The sequence below is a fragment of the Manis javanica genome, chromosome 4 (assembly GCF_040802235.1).
Source record: "Manis javanica isolate MJ-LG chromosome 4, MJ_LKY, whole genome shotgun sequence".
In the NCBI taxonomy this organism is placed as follows: domain Eukaryota; kingdom Metazoa; phylum Chordata; class Mammalia; order Pholidota; family Manidae; genus Manis; species Manis javanica.
Genome location: NC_133159.1, coordinates 113,071,359 through 113,088,587, shown reverse-complemented (window position 1 = coordinate 113,088,587; position 17,229 = coordinate 113,071,359). Strand labels below are relative to the sequence as shown.

At 52.2% G+C, this 17,229-nt stretch overlaps 1 protein-coding gene and 2 long non-coding RNA genes across 7 annotated transcripts in view; 1 reads left to right on the top strand and 2 right to left on the bottom strand.

Moving 5' to 3' along the window:
* Positions 1-1,432: 1,432 nt before the first annotated feature.
* On the bottom strand, positions 1,433-13,893 carry TMEM11 (transmembrane protein 11). The gene is made up of 2 exons (XM_017673918.3): positions 13,761-13,893; positions 1,433-2,311 (listed from the first exon to the last, which is right to left on the bottom strand). The coding sequence occupies exons 1-2, from the start codon at positions 13,820-13,822 to the stop codon at positions 1,795-1,797; spliced, it is 579 nt and encodes a 192-aa protein (XP_017529407.1). The 5' UTR covers positions 13,823-13,893; the 3' UTR covers positions 1,433-1,794.
* Positions 8,139-13,265, bottom strand: LOC140849001 (uncharacterized). Its single transcript, XR_012130408.1, has 3 exons — positions 9,959-13,265; positions 9,376-9,557; positions 8,139-8,669 (listed from the first exon to the last, which is right to left on the bottom strand). It is a non-coding gene; the product is annotated as an uncharacterized lncRNA (long non-coding RNA).
* LOC108405655 (uncharacterized) overlaps positions 13,289-17,229 on the top strand; it is a 28,452-nt gene continuing 24,511 nt past the window's right edge. For 3 of the 5 annotated variants that reach the window (XR_005063731.2, XR_012130406.1, XR_001855247.3), the window contains exon 1: positions 13,289-15,805. This is a non-coding gene — a long non-coding RNA (uncharacterized lncRNA). The remainder of the gene's footprint in view (positions 15,806-17,229) is intronic. The other 2 variants (XR_012130407.1, XR_005063730.2) reach the window with 1 other exon arrangement.

Genomic DNA, 17,229 nt, shown 5'->3' with positions numbered 1-17,229 from the left:
TCGTGTATGTGGATGCTGTGGAGGGCCCAGCTCACCTGACTTTTGCTTTCTCAGTTAGCAGTGACTTCATGCTGTTTCTTCAAGAGCACCTGGCATGTCACAGATGAGCACAACCTACTTGTCAGCACAGTCTAAGTGGGAAGGTGGCAGAAGGTAAGCCAGTGCCCACAGAGTGGAGGCCATCCAGACACAAAGTGAGGCCCTGCCGCTCTCCTTCCCAGTGAGCAGAGAAGCCTGGAAGACAAAACCCTGTCCTGCAGTCCACGCTCCACGTCTTCACCTCCTCCACATGGAACACATAGCCAGGTTGGCACTTCAGAACCTGGGCTGGTCTACCCAGCAAGGATCTCTCTGTTCAGCGCAGCACAGCCAGCCCGTTTGCAGTGGGCTTCTGCTTCTGGTGAGAGCTTCTGCCTGGCTGACCCTGGGGCCACTGCTTGTCTGCTTTCCACCTCCCCCTGAACTCTAGCTGTGGGCAGTGTGGGGCTCCCTTTCCAAAGCTGGGCTGTTTACTTCAAAAACACCCACCATTCCTATCCAGCAGGCTCAGAAGCCAGCAAATTCCTGAGGGGTCATGGGCACTGCACTGCAGTCAAGATGCAGTGTTTGCTTGGAGACAATTTACCATTGTCCCACGTGGCCAGACTGCCTTGTCAACAGTAGTGTGCACCCAACAGTCCACTGAGGGATGACTTCTTGGCCCTTTGGAATTAGTCTCAAACTCTTTGCTCTGGATCTCCAGAAAAAATGGCTCAGTGACCCCTTTGACGCCTTGCCTACCCATGCACCCCATCATTCCTCTGGTGTCAGATCTGATGGATCCTTTAAAACTAGGTGAAAAGCCAGTCAGTTGCCTTTTAAAGGGGGCCCTTCAGAGGGAAGAACCTGGGAGCTCTTCAGGGAGGACGGAGGGCAGGTTGTGGAAGTTTGCAGTCAAGGCAGGGGCCTGACCTCTGTGGAGGAGTAATTTTCTGTTTCTTGAAAGCCTCAGAGGGAATGTAAAGATGATGCAGGGTATGCCCTCTCGTGTGAGGGAGGTGCATGGCATTTGGCTTCTGCGGGCTGGGGCGATGGGGGTGGGGTGGGGCTTGGGGGCTGCTGCAGAGGCTGCTGAGAGGGCCTCTCTCAGCCTAGGGCAGTGGGGTGAGCTCAGGCCACGTCAGGAACAGCTTCAGTGCTTTAAAAACAGTTATGTGTCCTCCTAAATCAAAACCTCTGGATAGGAGGTACTGGGACCCAGTTGTCCACGTGGACGGTGTCCCTGAACAGCTTAGGGTGAGACACGAGGCTGTTCTGGGAGGGGTCTAGGCCTGCCCTGTTCTTGCTGTCGGTGGCGACCCTAGGCTGCAGCAAGGAGCAGGAGGCTCCCGTGGTACCCCTCCTTCCGTGTGCAAGCTGCCACCAACGGCATGGAGACGGAAGACACCAGAGCTGAAATTTCATAATTTTAATGGTCAACAGCTTTGGGTTGGCTCTGCGTGGTACAATTAAACAACAGACTTAAAAGATCCCTAAGCACACTCACACCCCCTTGGTGGCATCACTGCCATCAACAGTTCACTGCCCGGGCAGACGTCCACAGCCTCAGGCCCCCAAGGGTGACAGGATCCACATCTTGGTGTAGTGAGCTGCAAAACCCTCAGTACACTGTGATCTGTGTTTCTTTTAAATAACAAACATTGAACCAAACGCCTCCCCAGGCTCTGCTGCCTCACAGCAGGACCATTCCGGTGGCACCCTGACCTCTGTTGTCTCGTGGACTGGCTGCTTGCTTCTCTCCTTGTGCTACTGCGATCATACGGCATAAAGCTCGTAGATCTTCTTTACACAGTACACCAGGGCGGCCAGGGCTATTGTGTTGTGCAGTCTCTTTCTGTGCAGGTCGTCCTTCCGGACCAGCACCACCGGCGTGGAGGACGTGAGCGTGTGCAGGGGCAGGCGTGACAGTTTGTAGGCGTCGTACTCCACCTGGTACTTGCAGCAAGGGTCAAACTGCCAGGAGATCCCGTACAGGGTGCAGCAGGCTAAGCTGAGCACACCTGCAGGCAGGGAGATGTAGTGGGAGTAATCTAAGGGCAGGGCCAGCGGGGTGAAGAGGCAGGCGGTGCCAGCCAGCACAGCGGTCTTGTGCAGGCAGTTGCCCACGGTGATCCAGCGGGCGGTCTCGTCGCCAATGCGGGTGGGCTCAATCACGATGTACTTGTACTGGGCTTCCAGGGCCTGCTCCAGCTCGTACTCAAACTGGTCTTGGGCATTCTCTCCATTGTAGATCTCGTGCACGATGTAACAGTCTGTGGCTGACAAGCTCACCCTTGTGGAGGGGCAGGAGAAAGGGGAGACAGTTAGGCTGAGGAGCACTTGCCACATTTCTTGGGGAGACACAGAGCAGAGGCCAGGGGAGGGAAGTCTGGGCCTTGGGCTCAGCAGAGCCCAAGCTCTGGAGGGCACCACCTCTCTCTTTTGTTACCTTCCTTAGAACCCAATATTATACATCATTAAAGAATTTTTTCCCCCAAGAATAAAATAGTGAATGTAAAGAGCACTCCAACCTCTAAGAGGATGACAGCTCATGTTATGTTCGGGGCCTGCAGACAGCCCAGCACAGTAGATGGACCTGTGAGCCAGCAAAGGAGCCCCAGGGGACCACGACGGCTTCAGCTCCGAATCACATTAACACAAACAGGGCAGAAGCCCAGGTCAGCAGGATGAAATCTGTTCTTGGTTAATCAGGGCAAACTGGGAGGAAGACTCTTCCTCGGAAACCAACAAACCCCTGGGACGGAGACTGCCAAACCCTTGGCCCTTCACGGCTCACAACTAGTCATCCCTGCCGCAGAACCGCAGTGCGCAGGGCAGCCTCCACCCTGGGCAACAGAACAAAACTTCTCCAGCCCTCACGGCAGGACAAGCTGTGCAAGGCCCAGGCCCCTTCCAGGCCTGCAGCCCAAGGAGCACCAGCCCTGAGATTCAATTAGGAAGACAGCCCTCAAGATAGCAGTGACTCAGTGTGCAAGCAACCTGTGAGGGGCCCCAGACATTCCTGCCCACTCTCACACTGTGGCTCAGGACTCTCCATCACCAGTGAACACCTCACTCACGTAAGAAACACTATAGACAAAGGCCTACTGTAAGTAGCTGAGCAGATCCTACTTTTCCTTGGGATATGACCCTGACCAGAAGATGAATCTGGAGCCTATGGAAGGCTTAGCTCTGCACTGAAGCCAGGCAGCAGGCTGGCACAACTTTGGCAGGGACCCATTTACGGCAGACTTAGGATTCACATTGAGGCGTCTCTGGTGCAAACTTCCCAACCAAAGCAGAATCTCCCTACACCCCTGACTGGCAACGTAAACACAGACCTGTAAACACCTTATCACTTTGATTTGGCTTATTTCAGCCTGCCCAGATCTTTCTGAACCTCTACACTGCACCCAGCATATACTGTTTCTCCTGGATTTGTATTATCTGTTCATCTGATAAGGCACCTTTATACTAGCCTCTGGGAGGGATGCTGCTAGACACAGCTCTTGAGGATGGATCAAGTTGCTTAACCCATGATACGGCCACCAGGCCATCTTTGGCCACATGCCTCAGTGAGCAGCACCCCCTGGTCCCCAGGCTGGTCAGACTGTCACAGGAGATGAGGCCCGGGGATCCCATCTGTCTCCTGGCAATCACCGCAGCCCCCTCCAAGTCTGTGCGTCCTAGCTGGGGCTCGGGACTGGTGTACTGGGCCAAACAAGGCGAGCATGGCCCTCCTGCCTGAGCTCTGGCTCCCGCGGGAAGTAGAGCCCTAAGTACTCAGACACAAGCCAGCAGCTGGGTGCCCACACCACGTGGCTGGCCAGGTTAAGTCCACGGGGTAGCTGGGCTCAGAGCTTCCTGGTCACTGATGGTGCACATTAGGGACCACGAAGGCTTTTAAATCAAAGCCTGAGAGCCTCTAAGTCCAGCATAAAGGCACTTCTAGCTCTCCAAAGATGAGAGCAATTGCATATTGAAGGTGGTAGAAATGGGACTGTCAGGGGCAAACCATGGGAAAGGGGCAGGCGGTCAGAGAGCCAGACGGAAACAAACTGCCAAGTGCTCTTTCCAGTTGTTACTCCCGGGCAGGGTTCATGGGGAGCTGCTTTTAGCAAAAAGCAAGCAAACCCAAGTGGCAGGGTTTCACTCCAGCTGGACAGACTGGCTAACATGTTCCTGCACTCACTAGAAATGAAACCTTTGGTTACCAGGCTGATGGTGCCCCCAGGTACGAAGCAGCACCCCAGGTGGAGCCACAGCTTGGACCAGGCAGAAGAAACTACCCCAAAAAAGACCCTGTAATTCAGTGCGCTCAGGGAGGCTAATTAAATCAAGGCCCCATTTAAGCTATGCCCTGGGAGGCAGTCATTCCCTGGGGGCCCGACAGAAAGGTGGCTGCTACAGAGTACCAGGAGACAGGGCTGCCTTTCCAGGATGTTAATGAGCTGTTTCTGTAAGACTCCATCAGACATTTACAAAATAGCCAGGTTTTCCCCTTGAAGGGGAAGGGGAGAGGCAGCTCACACTGGGATTACTCCCAGGTGGGTCTCAGCACTTTGGAAGCCACCTTGAGCACACAAGCAACACTAGGGGCTGGTCCCACTCTACATGGGTAAGTCACATGGGGAATGGAAGCACTGGTCACGGACTGACTGTCACAGCGGCCCAGAGATTTCCTTTGTGCTCTCAGGTTCATCAGGCATAGGTGGGGGAGGACAGGGAAAGGGAGGGGCCGGTCCTGTGCGCTCTGTGCTCTGGGGGAAGTGCTTCCAAGCCAGAGTGCTTCCTGCTATCAAAGCGAGGCCAGGGGACACCACCCTGCAGTCCACGTCTGAGGCGCACTATCTGGCCACCAATTAATTCCTGTCAAACACGCAAAGCAAAGCGTCAGGGTCAAGGTTAGGATTACAGAATGTTCTTGCCAAAACCCCAGGCACCTCAGTGCAGTGCCCTGTTCTGCCTGGCACACTGTGGCCTCCTGAGTAGGCCCATAATGCGCCTGCGACAGCCTGCTCTATCTCACAAACACATCAGTGGGCAGTCCCCACCCCGCTCCGTTGCCCTTACCTCCGCAAGCCGAGCTGGCACCATGGCCACCTCTGCCCAGCCCAGGATCGGGCTCCCTTGGGTCCCTTGGTGTGGGCTAGGGGGCCGAGGTGCTGTTTTGTCATTTGTTAACACGGATTAGGGGATGCGTCCATGGGTCCCATTAAGCCTGGCAGTGGGTGAGAGGCGGTACCCTTCAGAATCCCCTCATTGCTGATGTCAGCACACGAGCGACAGTGAGTAGACACGGCTGTCATGAAACCACAGGCGAGTGTGTGTGCACACAGGTAGGCTCACCTGACGAATGCAGCCAAGCCTGCGGAAGCAGCCCGCAGCTCCCTGGAGCCCATGGCTCACTGTGGGCAAGGCACCCCATCCTGTCTGTCCCCACAAACCAGCTCTCCGCAGTGTGAAGACAGGCATGAGCCGAGTGCAGCTTCCTGAGCACAGCAAACCAGGTGTGCCCAGAGGCCCACAGAGCCATGCTGCCTGAGGCACACCAATTCTGCTTTTACAGCCAAACCACTACACCCGGTTCAGGGAAGTGAGTCTTGGTCTCCACTCATCTGGAGTAGCAGATTCCCAGGATCCCACATGGTATACAAGGAAGGAAGACAGCAAGGTTCTACACACACACTCACCAGGAGCACCCCATTTGTGAGGGGCCACCCCACAGGCAGTAAGCACCCACATCTTGCACCTGGGCTGCCCCTGCAAATGTAGGATTTGAAGGCTGCCTGGGCCACCAGGTTCATTTGTGCATGGTTGACATGGACAGTTACTTCACAAACCCAGGAGAGAGCCATGTCTGCCATCCTCGGGCTACACAGGCACCCACCCACAATGGCGTGCTTTTGCTTCTGGGTCAAATGTAACCCCACTAAGGAAAGGATCCAGGAGGAGGTTGCCTTGAAGCACTTCAGAGAATCACCAGCCAACTCCCAACTTGAACTGGGCCACACAGCAGATCATAAAGAATAGCTACCTGGAATCTTCGGAACCCTGGGCTCCCTCAGGAACTCTATTTCTGCTTTTCATTGCAGATGTGAAATGACCAGGAGAGAGTAATAAAAAACATCTGTGTTAGAAGAGAGAGTGCTGACAATGGAAAGGCTTCCAAAAAAGTGAAAAAGGCAGTTCCAAACAGTGTTTATGTATGCTATCTTTAGTGTGTTCTTAAAAATGTATACACAGAACATTTCTGGATGGATATACAAAGACCTAAGAGATGACTGTCACTAGGGAGGGGAATGGAGCAGCTCCACAAAGAAAAGGGGGTCCCTTTCTACCAAATGACCTTTGACCCTTATGCATCTGGCATGCACTGTGGTCTTTAAGGGAGGTTGTTCCTCTGATCGCCTGCTGCCCGTGCTGAGATCGCTCTGAGCCGTAGGCCTCTGACCAGCCTGTGGAGCAGAGCATCCTCCTGAGGCTCTTGAACCTCCTCTCCTGCTATACCTTACACCAGAATTGGCCTGCCCTCTCCTTGTCTGAACTGCTCGGGAAGTACTCAGGAAAGAGTCATCAAAGAAATCCCCTGGGAACACAGGCTTTCTGGCAAGAAGGTGGCCACACAGAAGACATGACAGGACAAACCCCATTTCCCCTGGGATCTGAGAACCCTGTGTGTGTGCCCTACCCCCCTGTGGTCCCTGCACCTTCACAAAGCTGGTGTCAAAGGAATCTGGGATTACTAAGCACTCTCAAATGTGGGTTCCCCAGAGTCTGGAGACACCTCCCCAAGTCAGAGCTGCACAAGAATGCTCGGAGCAGCACTGTTTGGTAAGAGGAACAGATTACTAACAAAAGGAGAGAGAAAAAAATGGTGAAATCCTCCACTGGAGTGACAGCGAACAGTCTGGAGCTTATGCTTCATGGCTGAACACACACATCGAAGGCAGAGGGAAGAGCAAGCGTGTGCAGGTGGGCGCCTTGCGTCCATGATTCCAGGAACACAGAACTAAAGGAAGGGCCACTTAGGGATTTTTTTCAGTGCAGTAACTATGAGGGAAGGCAAGGAAATGCCAGACAGTTCAGGAACTGGGTAGCCTCTCATGGGCAGAGGGACACATGAGCCACAGTAATGCTAGTTTTCCACTGCTTAAACTGACCAGTGAACAGGTTTATTAATTTTTTAAAATTATGATAAAATACATGTAACACAGAATTTCCTGTTGTAACCATTTTTGAGTGTATATTTTGGGAGCATTGAGTACATTCACATTTTGTGTAATCATCTTCAGAACTTTGCACCTTGCAAAACTGAAACTCTGTGCCCATTAAAGAAGAACTCCCACTCCCCACTCTTCTACTTTGTCTCTGTACTTGACAGCTCTAAGTATCTCATATAAGTAGAATGATATAGTATTTGTTCTTTTGTGACTGGCTTATTTCACATGGTATTTTCAAGGTTTATTCATGTTATACAGCAGGTGTCAGAGTATCCCTCTTTTTTATAGATAAATAGTATTCTACTGTATTCCAGTAAGCCACATTTGTTAATCTATTCATCCACTGATGGACACCTGGGTTACTTCCTCCTCCTAGCTATTGTGAATAACACTGCTATGAACACAGTATAAAAATATTGTTCCTGTCTGTGCTTTTAATTCCTTTGGATATATACCTAGAAGTGGAGTTGCTGGATCATACGGTACTTCTATTTCTAACTTTTTGAGGAGCAGCCATACAGTTTTTCACAGCAGCTGCACCATTTTACATTCCCAACAGCACTGCACTGAGGTTCCAACTTCTCCACCTTCTCGCCAACACTTGTTATTTTCTGTTCTGTTGTTTTTAATAGCTATGCTAATGAGTGTGAGGTGGTATCACATTGTGGTTTTAATCTGTACTTTTAAAAATAACAGCTTTACTGAGACAAAATTCACACCATACAATTCACCCATTTAAAATACACTCCAATGGCTCACTGCTTTCCTGAATTCAGCAGCCATCACCACAATCAATTTTAGAACACTTTCATCATCCCGAAAAGGAACCCATCACTCCCCATTTACCCCAACCCCGCACTCCCACCCCATGCGACACCCCCTCTCTTTCCTAACTGTGGAGCTTCCTCCTCTGGACATTTCATATAAATGCAATCATATGGTAGGTGGGCTTGTGACTGGCTTCTTTCATTTAGCAAAATGATTTCAAGGGTCACACATGGTAGCAAGTTTATGACTTTTGAAGTCAGAAACATATTTTTGGTGTGTTTAACACACTATGTTTAAAAGTCAAAGACAAAATATCTGAGATGAAGTATCAAAGGTGCTATGCAAGAGAAATGGTCAACAACGGTTTTCTTTGGACAGTGGCCTGACAGGCAGCTTTAAAATTTTATTTTTCTTCATGCTTTTCTGTATTTAAAAACAAAAACACATGCTTCTTTTACAATGGGAAAATTAATTATAAATGTTTTCTTAAAAAGAAAAACCTCGTTGAACAGCCCATATCCTCTGGATGAAGAGACCAGACAGCCGTGGGCCTGCCACAGCTGAGCAGTGCAGGAGGCCACTCATTTTCGGCAGCAAGCCCCTACCTCTGTCGGTCTGGGTGCAGGCAGCTTCTTATGAGGGTTGTGCCGCTCTCCATTCCTGCCAGTGAAGAGGACACGGAGAATTCCATTTCCGTGTTTCACTCAATCAAGCAATGGTCAAGCTGCCCCACAGTCACCACCACTTTTTGATCATGTGAGAACCAGAGAACCAAGTCAAACCGCAGTGGAAGCACCTCCTGTAGGCTTCTTCCTGACGCAGGCCCCGGGCTCACAGACAGATGGAGCCTTAGCTCCTGCTGAAAATGATTCCAAGCTCCACGAAGGCAGAGACTGCACTCCACCATAGCAACCCCAGCCCTGGGCCTGCCTGCAACAGGTTCCCAACAGACAGCTGGAGGAACTGCGTTTGACGTGAGTGATGCAAGGAAAACCATCACAGTAATTAAGAGAACCTGTGGCTGAAAAACTAAACTAGGTCCATAGGTCAGGATGCCTTCCCCTTAACGTGTACCTCTGACAGGTGGGGTGCTGGACTCCACTGCTACCCCCAGGTCTAGGAAAACCAAGTTTTGGCTAACAAAAAAGTACTTCCTCAGGAGTCTAAGAAAGCAGCTAACATCTTCACTGCTGTAGATTTAAGCGTCAGGACAGAAGGCCCAGACATGTGGCCCCAAATATCCAGGACAGTCCAGAGGCCAAGGAATGTCCACGGGGCACTTGACATTTTCATCTGTTTCAGAGAAAGCCCCATTGTGAGAGCATAGTGAGAGACACTTTCCTCTTCTGCTCTAGTAACCACGCACCTCTCTGGGAACAGAACATGGTGCTTGCATCACGTGTAGGATTCAAGTTCCCTCTCAGTCACGCACTGGCTTTGTGTCCACGAGCAGAGCCTCCACTGTGCTGGGCCAGTCAGCCTTAGGTCCGGTGGGGTGAGGCCCCCACTCCCCCAGACAGTTGCAGGGCAGATGGACCAAAGGGAGAACTGCAAAGACCAGCCCAGTGTTAGGCCCATGCAGCTGTTTAAGTTAATTAAAATTGAGTAAAATAAAAAGTCCAGTCCCCAGACACATGAGCCTCATTTCAAATGCTCAACAGACACATGTGGCTAATGGCTGCCCTAAGAGACCACACGGACACACAGTCCTGTCACAGCAGAAAGGCCTGCTGAGAGCCTGAGCTGAGGACTCTTACGACTAAGTTTCAGTGGCTTTCCCAAGAACTCTGTGGCCCATAAAGTTGCGGCCAGTGCCAGGGGCAGAACACAGTGGCGGCTGCGAGGTGGCCACAGAGCACTTCCCACCTCCTGCTGTGGCCCTTGCTCATGGGCGTGCAGGCCCAGGGCAGGGAAGGCCATCTCAGGCTTGGCCTCTGCCTCCTCCTCACCTCCCTGGACATGAGGTCATCCCTCCCTTCTCTGGACGTTGGGTCTGGATCGGAATGTGGCTGAAGGACGGAACCCCTGAGGCCCAAGCTGCTGCAGCTGTAATCCAGCCTGATTGAGTCAAGGAAAATGTAAATTCATGCCCCAGAAGACGTGCACCAGCAGACCTTAACCAACACCCAACTTTCAGGGTCAGAACGTGTGGCCCAAGCATGCATGGCCAGTTGGGGAGACCCACACCCTCAGGACTGCACACCTGTGGACGGGTGCAGACGCTGCAGCTGTGTGGCTCACCCAGACCAGGAGGAAAGAAGCGCTTTACCACACACGGGAGCCAGAGTGGGAGTCTTTCAAGAGAAGCAAAATACCCAAAGCCCCTAAAGGTCTTAGCTCTAAAGGAAAGGATCGCATCAGAATGAGTGAACAGTACCCCAGGACTGTGAGCCACCTGCTTGTGTGGCTGGTGGTCCATCCGGTCAGCTGGATTGGTAACGAATCCCTCCCAGCCATCCAGGACCACGTTCGTCTCATTCAGATTTAAAGCAAAGCTGTAAAAGTGGAGGACTACGCGCAGGGGAATGCCACGTGGTACAGAACGCTGTGGAAATAATTCCACAGAACTGGCTGCCTAAAAACACTGGAGCAGACGGCTGCACAGCTGGGGGTGGGAGGTTACAAAGTGACTTTACCCTAAAACCTAAACGTTTTGTCCACCGTGCTTGGTCCTCTGAAGACCTGAGGCCCTTGGACAGAGCTACTGTCTCCCACCAGTGTCAGAATCAGATCAAGCACAACTTCACATGGCGATAAAGTCAGGAATTGGCAGCACACATGGTGCTCATATTCCCACAATCAGGAGGGCTCAGGGTGCTCAGGGGCTACAGGGTGAAGATGAGTGGCCCCAGGGATAGGCGCGCTGTCTGTGAGCTGATCAGAAATGGCACTTGAGTGGCAGGACACACAGATACCTGTGCTGTGCCTTCCTAGGTGGGCAAGAGTGTCTCAAAGACACCAACAGGACAAGTGGCAATCTGTTTCATGTGCTCGCTGCTAGTGTGCTGAATTTTGGACAATAATTCAGGTTACAGCCCAGAGTCTGATGTTCTTCATTACAATACTGTTGATTCCCTAGATTTAATGACATGGAGAGAAAAATCAACAAGCAGGCAGCTACCAATTTGCTGTTTATACCCCTCTCCTCTTTGTCTAGGCCAGCACTATCCTGTCAGTAGAACCTTCTGCATCATGGGCACGTTCCTGTATCTGTGCCATCCAATATGGTCACCACAAGCCACATGAGGCTGCTAAGCACCTGAAATGTGGCTAGTGTGACGGAGGAGCAGTTATTTAATTTTAGTTAATTTAAATTTAATTGCCACAAGTGATAGTAGCTACTGAATTATTACAGCTCTAGACTCAAGAACCAGGTAAAAAATCCACACACTGTGTATTCCAAATCAGACTATCATTAACACACAGCTGATGACAGTAATTCTTGTGGACAGGTAGGGCCTTTAAATACAAGGCAGGCTGTGGAGTTTGCAGCCACTGGCAAATCTGGAAAGTCTGCCCAAAATGCTGCTCTCCTCCAGCCCCTGACCCAAACCAGGCAGTTTCCCTTCAGGTTCAGAATAAAGCTGACTCCAACCAGGTGTGTGCAACAAGTCAGACAAGTCGTCTTACAGTGTGGAGCTGAGATCTGAGTCAGCACAATGTAACATGGAACAAAGTCATTTGAGAGAGCCATAAACAGCCTACTTCAGTCATAATGCACTCGGGCCTCATAATCTCCAGTGCTGGGCAATCAATTAATCCAGCCTGCCCCACCCGAACAGCCTTCCCACACATGGAGCAGCAGTGGAGGTGTGCCCAGAAGTTAGCTGGAGGCCCAGCGGCTGTTATGTTTCCCTCCCTTGCTCAGCATGGGAGGCTCTTAGGGAAACTGGGCTCAGGCAAATGACACCTCCTAACAGAGCCGGGCTGGGGCCTCAACAGCCAAGGCAAACAGAGAGGTACCCCCAGCCACAGCACATTATATGGAAGGAGGAGACATGGCATCATCCAAACCACAAAACCAGATGCCCTTTCCTGGCTGAAAGAAGACATCTGCATGTGTGAGCAGAGATGTCAGTTTCAGACCAAAGGTTGCAACCTCAACACCCCAGGAGACCAGGCAGGTAAAGCCAGAAGGTGAGAGATGAACTGAAGAGTACTTGTCCTGACCAAAAAAAAAAAAGGCGGCCACTACTCAGATTTTCAAGGAGCGTTTTACGTCAAATTTTTCCATTTATAACTGTTGGCAACTAATTACTGTAAAAACCGAGGCTCACCAGTCAAGGGGCTGGATTCAGCCTATGGATGGCTGGTTTGCAAACTCAGTTTTGAATTACCACTTGTCTCCAACCAAGAAAAAAATCCCCAGTTTGATCAGTAAATGCTTAACTAGCACGTTCCCTGTATGGTGTCTGGGGCATCTCCATTAGGACCTTTCAGTTGTTTGTATCCAGTAAGGAAAAATGCCTTTCTCTCAGATACTCTTAATTTTCTAAACAGGTTATTTCCTAGTACTAAATAATTAATATGTGCATTAAAGAGCTTGAAAACGTTTGCTAGTTTTTAAGACCATTTGGAAACCACTGAGGTCACTTTTTTAACTTCTAAGAAATACCAGTGGGAGTCTGGAATAACAGCTACCTGCTTGCCATTCATTGCTTTTCCAAGGAAAAGAAAATGCACACAATGTTGGTTAACTGAGCTCAAAATAAAATGTGATATAAGGCATCTGTCCCAACTACCAAACAAGAAAAATCTTCTGGGATGGAAAAACCATCTGCAGGCAACAGCCATGATTAGATGCACTCAGTCAAAGAAAAGGAATAATGTAGAATAAGTGAGAGAAAGAGAGGAGGGGGGAAAGAGAACTTTCTGTTTATCTCAGAATTTTCTCAGGTTTATCACCAAGAGGAAAAGGCAAACGCAAACTTCCCTTTCTTGCTGACCTCTGCTAGACCAACCATGGCTTAACAGAATGGACAGGACGGTTTAATCCAGGTGACCCCACCAATACACATCCTTTCCCAAATTTCTAGTGGCTGTACAGCTTCCAGTGGCTTCTGCTAGCTGCAACTGCTTTCAAAAAAAAAAAACCTGTAAATTCAACGAAACACACGAAACGACTCCAATCTCATCTTCCAGAAAATCAGCTCTCCAAATCGAGATCCTCCTTGGAAGAAACAAAACTCCTAGTTGCCTACCCACACCCCATTCATCAGGAAAGGTCACTTTAAAGGACTCCCACAACACAAGAACGCTGGAATCGCCCCTCGAGGAAGTGGCTGGCTCTCCGCCGAGATCACACCGGGGAAGGCTGCGGCACCCCGGCAGATGCCGCCGGCCCACTCCGGGAAGCGGCCCTTCCTCCTCCCTCCCTCGCCACGTCAGGGGCCGCGGACGAGAGGGCCACGCGTGTGCTGGCGGGGCGGGAGCTCCGAACGCCGCTCGGCCCGCCGGCTGCCAGGCGGGTCCCCTGAGCCCGCGAGGGACGCCGGGTCTTCTCGCGCGGCGCGGCCGCGGCCCACGTCGCCGCCCCGCCCCGCCCCCACCCCGCCCCGGACCCTGAGCCCTCTGCGGAGGCCTCTCGGGCCCGGCTCTCCGGGTCTTGGGTCGGCCGACTGGGCCCCGCGTGCCCGGCGTGGGGACGGGCGGGCGCGCGAAGGCAGCCAGGGTGCTGCGGCTCAGGATGCCTCATGGGACGCCGCGCTCCTGCGCCGCCCGCCCGGGGAGGGCGCCAGCCTCGGGCCTCACCTCTCTCGGGGGCCGCCACCGCTGCTGCCCGGGCCGAGACGCCTCCTTCCCCAAGCGGCCATCTTGGAGACTCTCTGCTTGCAAGCGACTCGCGCCGAGGCGGCCTGGGGATGGTGGGTGAGCGGAAGGGAAATGTAGTCCGGGCCGCAGCCCGGGACAGGGCGTGAGTCGGAGGCCGGGCTCCAGTGGACTGCCAGGACCACAATGCCTCGCGCGCCTGAAGCCCCGCCCCGGGCCCTGGGAACCGCGGTCCGGCAGCGGGCGTGTCCCGCCGTTCCCCGCGAGTCGGTACGCCGGGTGTGCAGCCGGGGCAACACCAGCGCCCACCGTGGGCGCGGCCTTGAGCTTCGGGGGCGAAGAGCTGAAGGAGAGCTGGAAGGACGGTGCCTGCAACTCCGCGCCGCTCGCGGCCCTTCCCGCGCCCCCGCCGCCGCCTTTCCCCCCGAAGGCCACTGGGGCGGGAGGCACCTCCAGCTCTCTGGACTGCGGTGCTGCGCCGCGAACTCGACGGACGCGGTCTCTGCCGCGGAGGCCTCTGCGTGCGAGCTTCTGGAAGACCGAGGGCAAAGAGGAAAAAGTGGTCACAGCATGTGGTAGTTGCTATGCGAGAAACGGGATCTGCGACGGAGAAAAGCCCGTTTTAGACATAAGGGCCCCGGCCCCTTCGGCCCTGCCCCACACGCCGCTCTGTCCCGGCTGCGGTGACAGGAACGTGATCTTGTATTTTGGTGTCTTTGATGGCATTTGCAGGGCAAGTCACCCACCTCACAGCAGCCCTGCCTGGACGCTGCAGTAAAGAGGCACAGCCAAGATGGACTAAAGGGAGCCCAGCTATTCCTAGATGCTCCCTCAGACGTGGGAGCTATTCGGCGGATCTTTGGCAGTTTTTGAACTGCTAGTCCCTCTTTTCCCACAACATGGCTGAACATTCGTGGGTCGCATAGTTAGTCCCATAAATATTTGAGCAACTCTTCTATGCCAAAATCTGCCCAGATCAGAGGCGGGAAGAAGCGCAGCACCCGCTCTGAGCGCCGAGTCTGGTGGGACTCGGGAGCAGGGCTGGAGGACTGGCGGGTGTAGATTTGACTCTTTATCACAGAGGATTCTAAAGGATTTCTTTGCAGCTAACGTTCTACAGTAGGTGTAAGTGCATGAAGTCTCCTCCCTCGTTGCCTGCCATGTAAAAGTCGAGCTCTTTAGCACAGTCTAGACGCTCCTCTGCATTTTGGAGGGTGCCTGCCTCCCCAGGTTCAACTGCCTACTTCTCAGACCTGGGACTTGCCGGGCTCGCAAATTCAGAGGGTTTGAAGGTCCCCAGATGTTCCATGCTTTGCCTAAAATACCTTTCTCTCCCTGCAGCTTTGCTTCTAGACCTTGGGCCTGTGTGATCCCTCAGAAGTATCTGTTGGGTCAACCCTGCCTGCAGGTACCAACACGTGGTATGTGCTAGAGACCTCTGAACAACTACCATATTGGCTTGGCCCTGCCTATGGCTAAGTCTGCTTTCTCTGGCCCCGTGTGGTGATCAGGCTTTCTAGGGATTCTAGAACAGCTGGGCTTGAAGCATGGCTCCGCACTCTGGATCTGGATCTTGTATAACCTCTGTTTCTCAGTTTTCTTGTTTATAAGGTGGGGGTGATATTAGACACTCTCCTCAGAGGACTTCTCTGAGTATTGCGTAAGAGGACACGTGTATGGAACTTAGAGCAGTGCACAAGGTGACGATAACAATGGACGGCTATGGCATGCCAAGCCCTGTTCTAAATATTTGAAGTGATTTAACTCTTGATCTTCAAAACAGCCCTATGGAAGTGATACTGTTACTATCAACATTATTATTTTGCAAATAAGGAAACCAGACTGCAGAGGACCCTAGTGATTCACCAGGGCCATGCTGCCCGTCAGGAATGGTATCAGAATTTGAACCCAAGCTGTCTGGTTGCAGAGATCACACCATGCAGCGTGCCTCTCAGGAGGACCTCGGGAAATGCCTGTCATCTTTGATGAGGACAGGTCCCAGCCCAGTGACTAGTGCTGGAGGAAAGGTAAGTGCTCAAACAATTGTAGACCTCGGATGATCTTTCCACCCCTCTGGCTTTTGCACTTAACTTTTAACAGGCCATCTGCTTCCAGTCTGCTGATGAGCTGACGTCCAGGTCAGTGTTAGCACACTGCCATCTTCAGGGGGCTTGACGGGCAGGCTGACTCACTCAGCATGGAGTAACTGAGCTCCCCTGAGGCCTGAATGCTGGACAGTGGAGTTCCTGTGGGCTTCCATGCTGTGGAGCCCCCCGATGAGCCCCCTGAACTGCTGGCAGAGAGGCAGCAGAGGGAGAGGCAGGTCCTAGCTGGTGCTCCAAAATAATCGGCTGCTTTTCATGAGCCTTGTCATCCGTCAAGCTCACAGCAGGTAGTATTGTGTGCATACTGGTGCCAGTACCCTGAGGCACCTGAGACACAGCATTTGGTCAGACACTCTTCCTGGTCTCATGGGCTTTCCAGTCCAGTGGGGTAAACAAGTAAATAAATAAACATTCAGAGAATGGTGAGGAAATAAAGCAGGATGATGTAATAGAGTGACTTGGAAATTACTGATGTCTCGAGGTCTCCCAAGAGGTAATGTTTGCATGGGGCCCAAATGAAGAGAAAGTATGCATGTGAAGAGCCAGGGACAGAATGTTCTGCACAGAGAGAATGGGTGTGAGGGATCTGGAGTGCAAGCGGGTTTGGTGTGTTCCAGAAATGGGGCCAGGGTGGCTGAGACATGGTAGGGGGAGAGGTACCAGGTTTGCCTTTGGTTGAGTCACTTCCTCTTTCTGAATTTCAATTTTATCACCTGTAAAATGGGGGTAATTTTACTTTGTTAGTTTCTAATTGAATAAAACACCCTAGGTATTTCAAACAGAAGGACTTAAATACAGGGCAGTGTTTACAGAGGTGCTGGGAGGGCAGGAGGAGCAGGGGGTGATGAGGACACCCACGGACCAGTACATGGAGGGAGCAGCTTGGGCCCCTAAGCCTGAAGGAGCAGAAGGAAAATGAGTGTTTCCCAGAAACTGAGGTTCGTGCTGCAGCCTGGGCAGGAGTGGGGAGCTGCAGCCCCTGGGGCTGTGCTGACACCACACTGTGGCCTGGGGTGCCACCAGAACCCATCTGGGATGGCTCTTCCTCCCTTCCATCTTCTGAACTCTACCACTGCCTCCCATTGGCCGAGTCAGTTGGCAAAGGGGGTCTGGGAAATCTCACTTGTAGGCTTCCATTCCTGGCCACAAAGAAGGGTCTAGAAAGGTAAGTGTGGGAAGAAGGCAGCCACATCATTTGCCCACCAGCTACTTTGCAGGGCTTTTTTGAGTAGAAGTGCATATATACTCAACAAGTTCTGCGTGTTCTCATGCTTCATAGCACATAGCAGGCATTCAGGAAGGGAAAAACCTACCAGAAATATATCTCTGGTATACTATTTCTACAC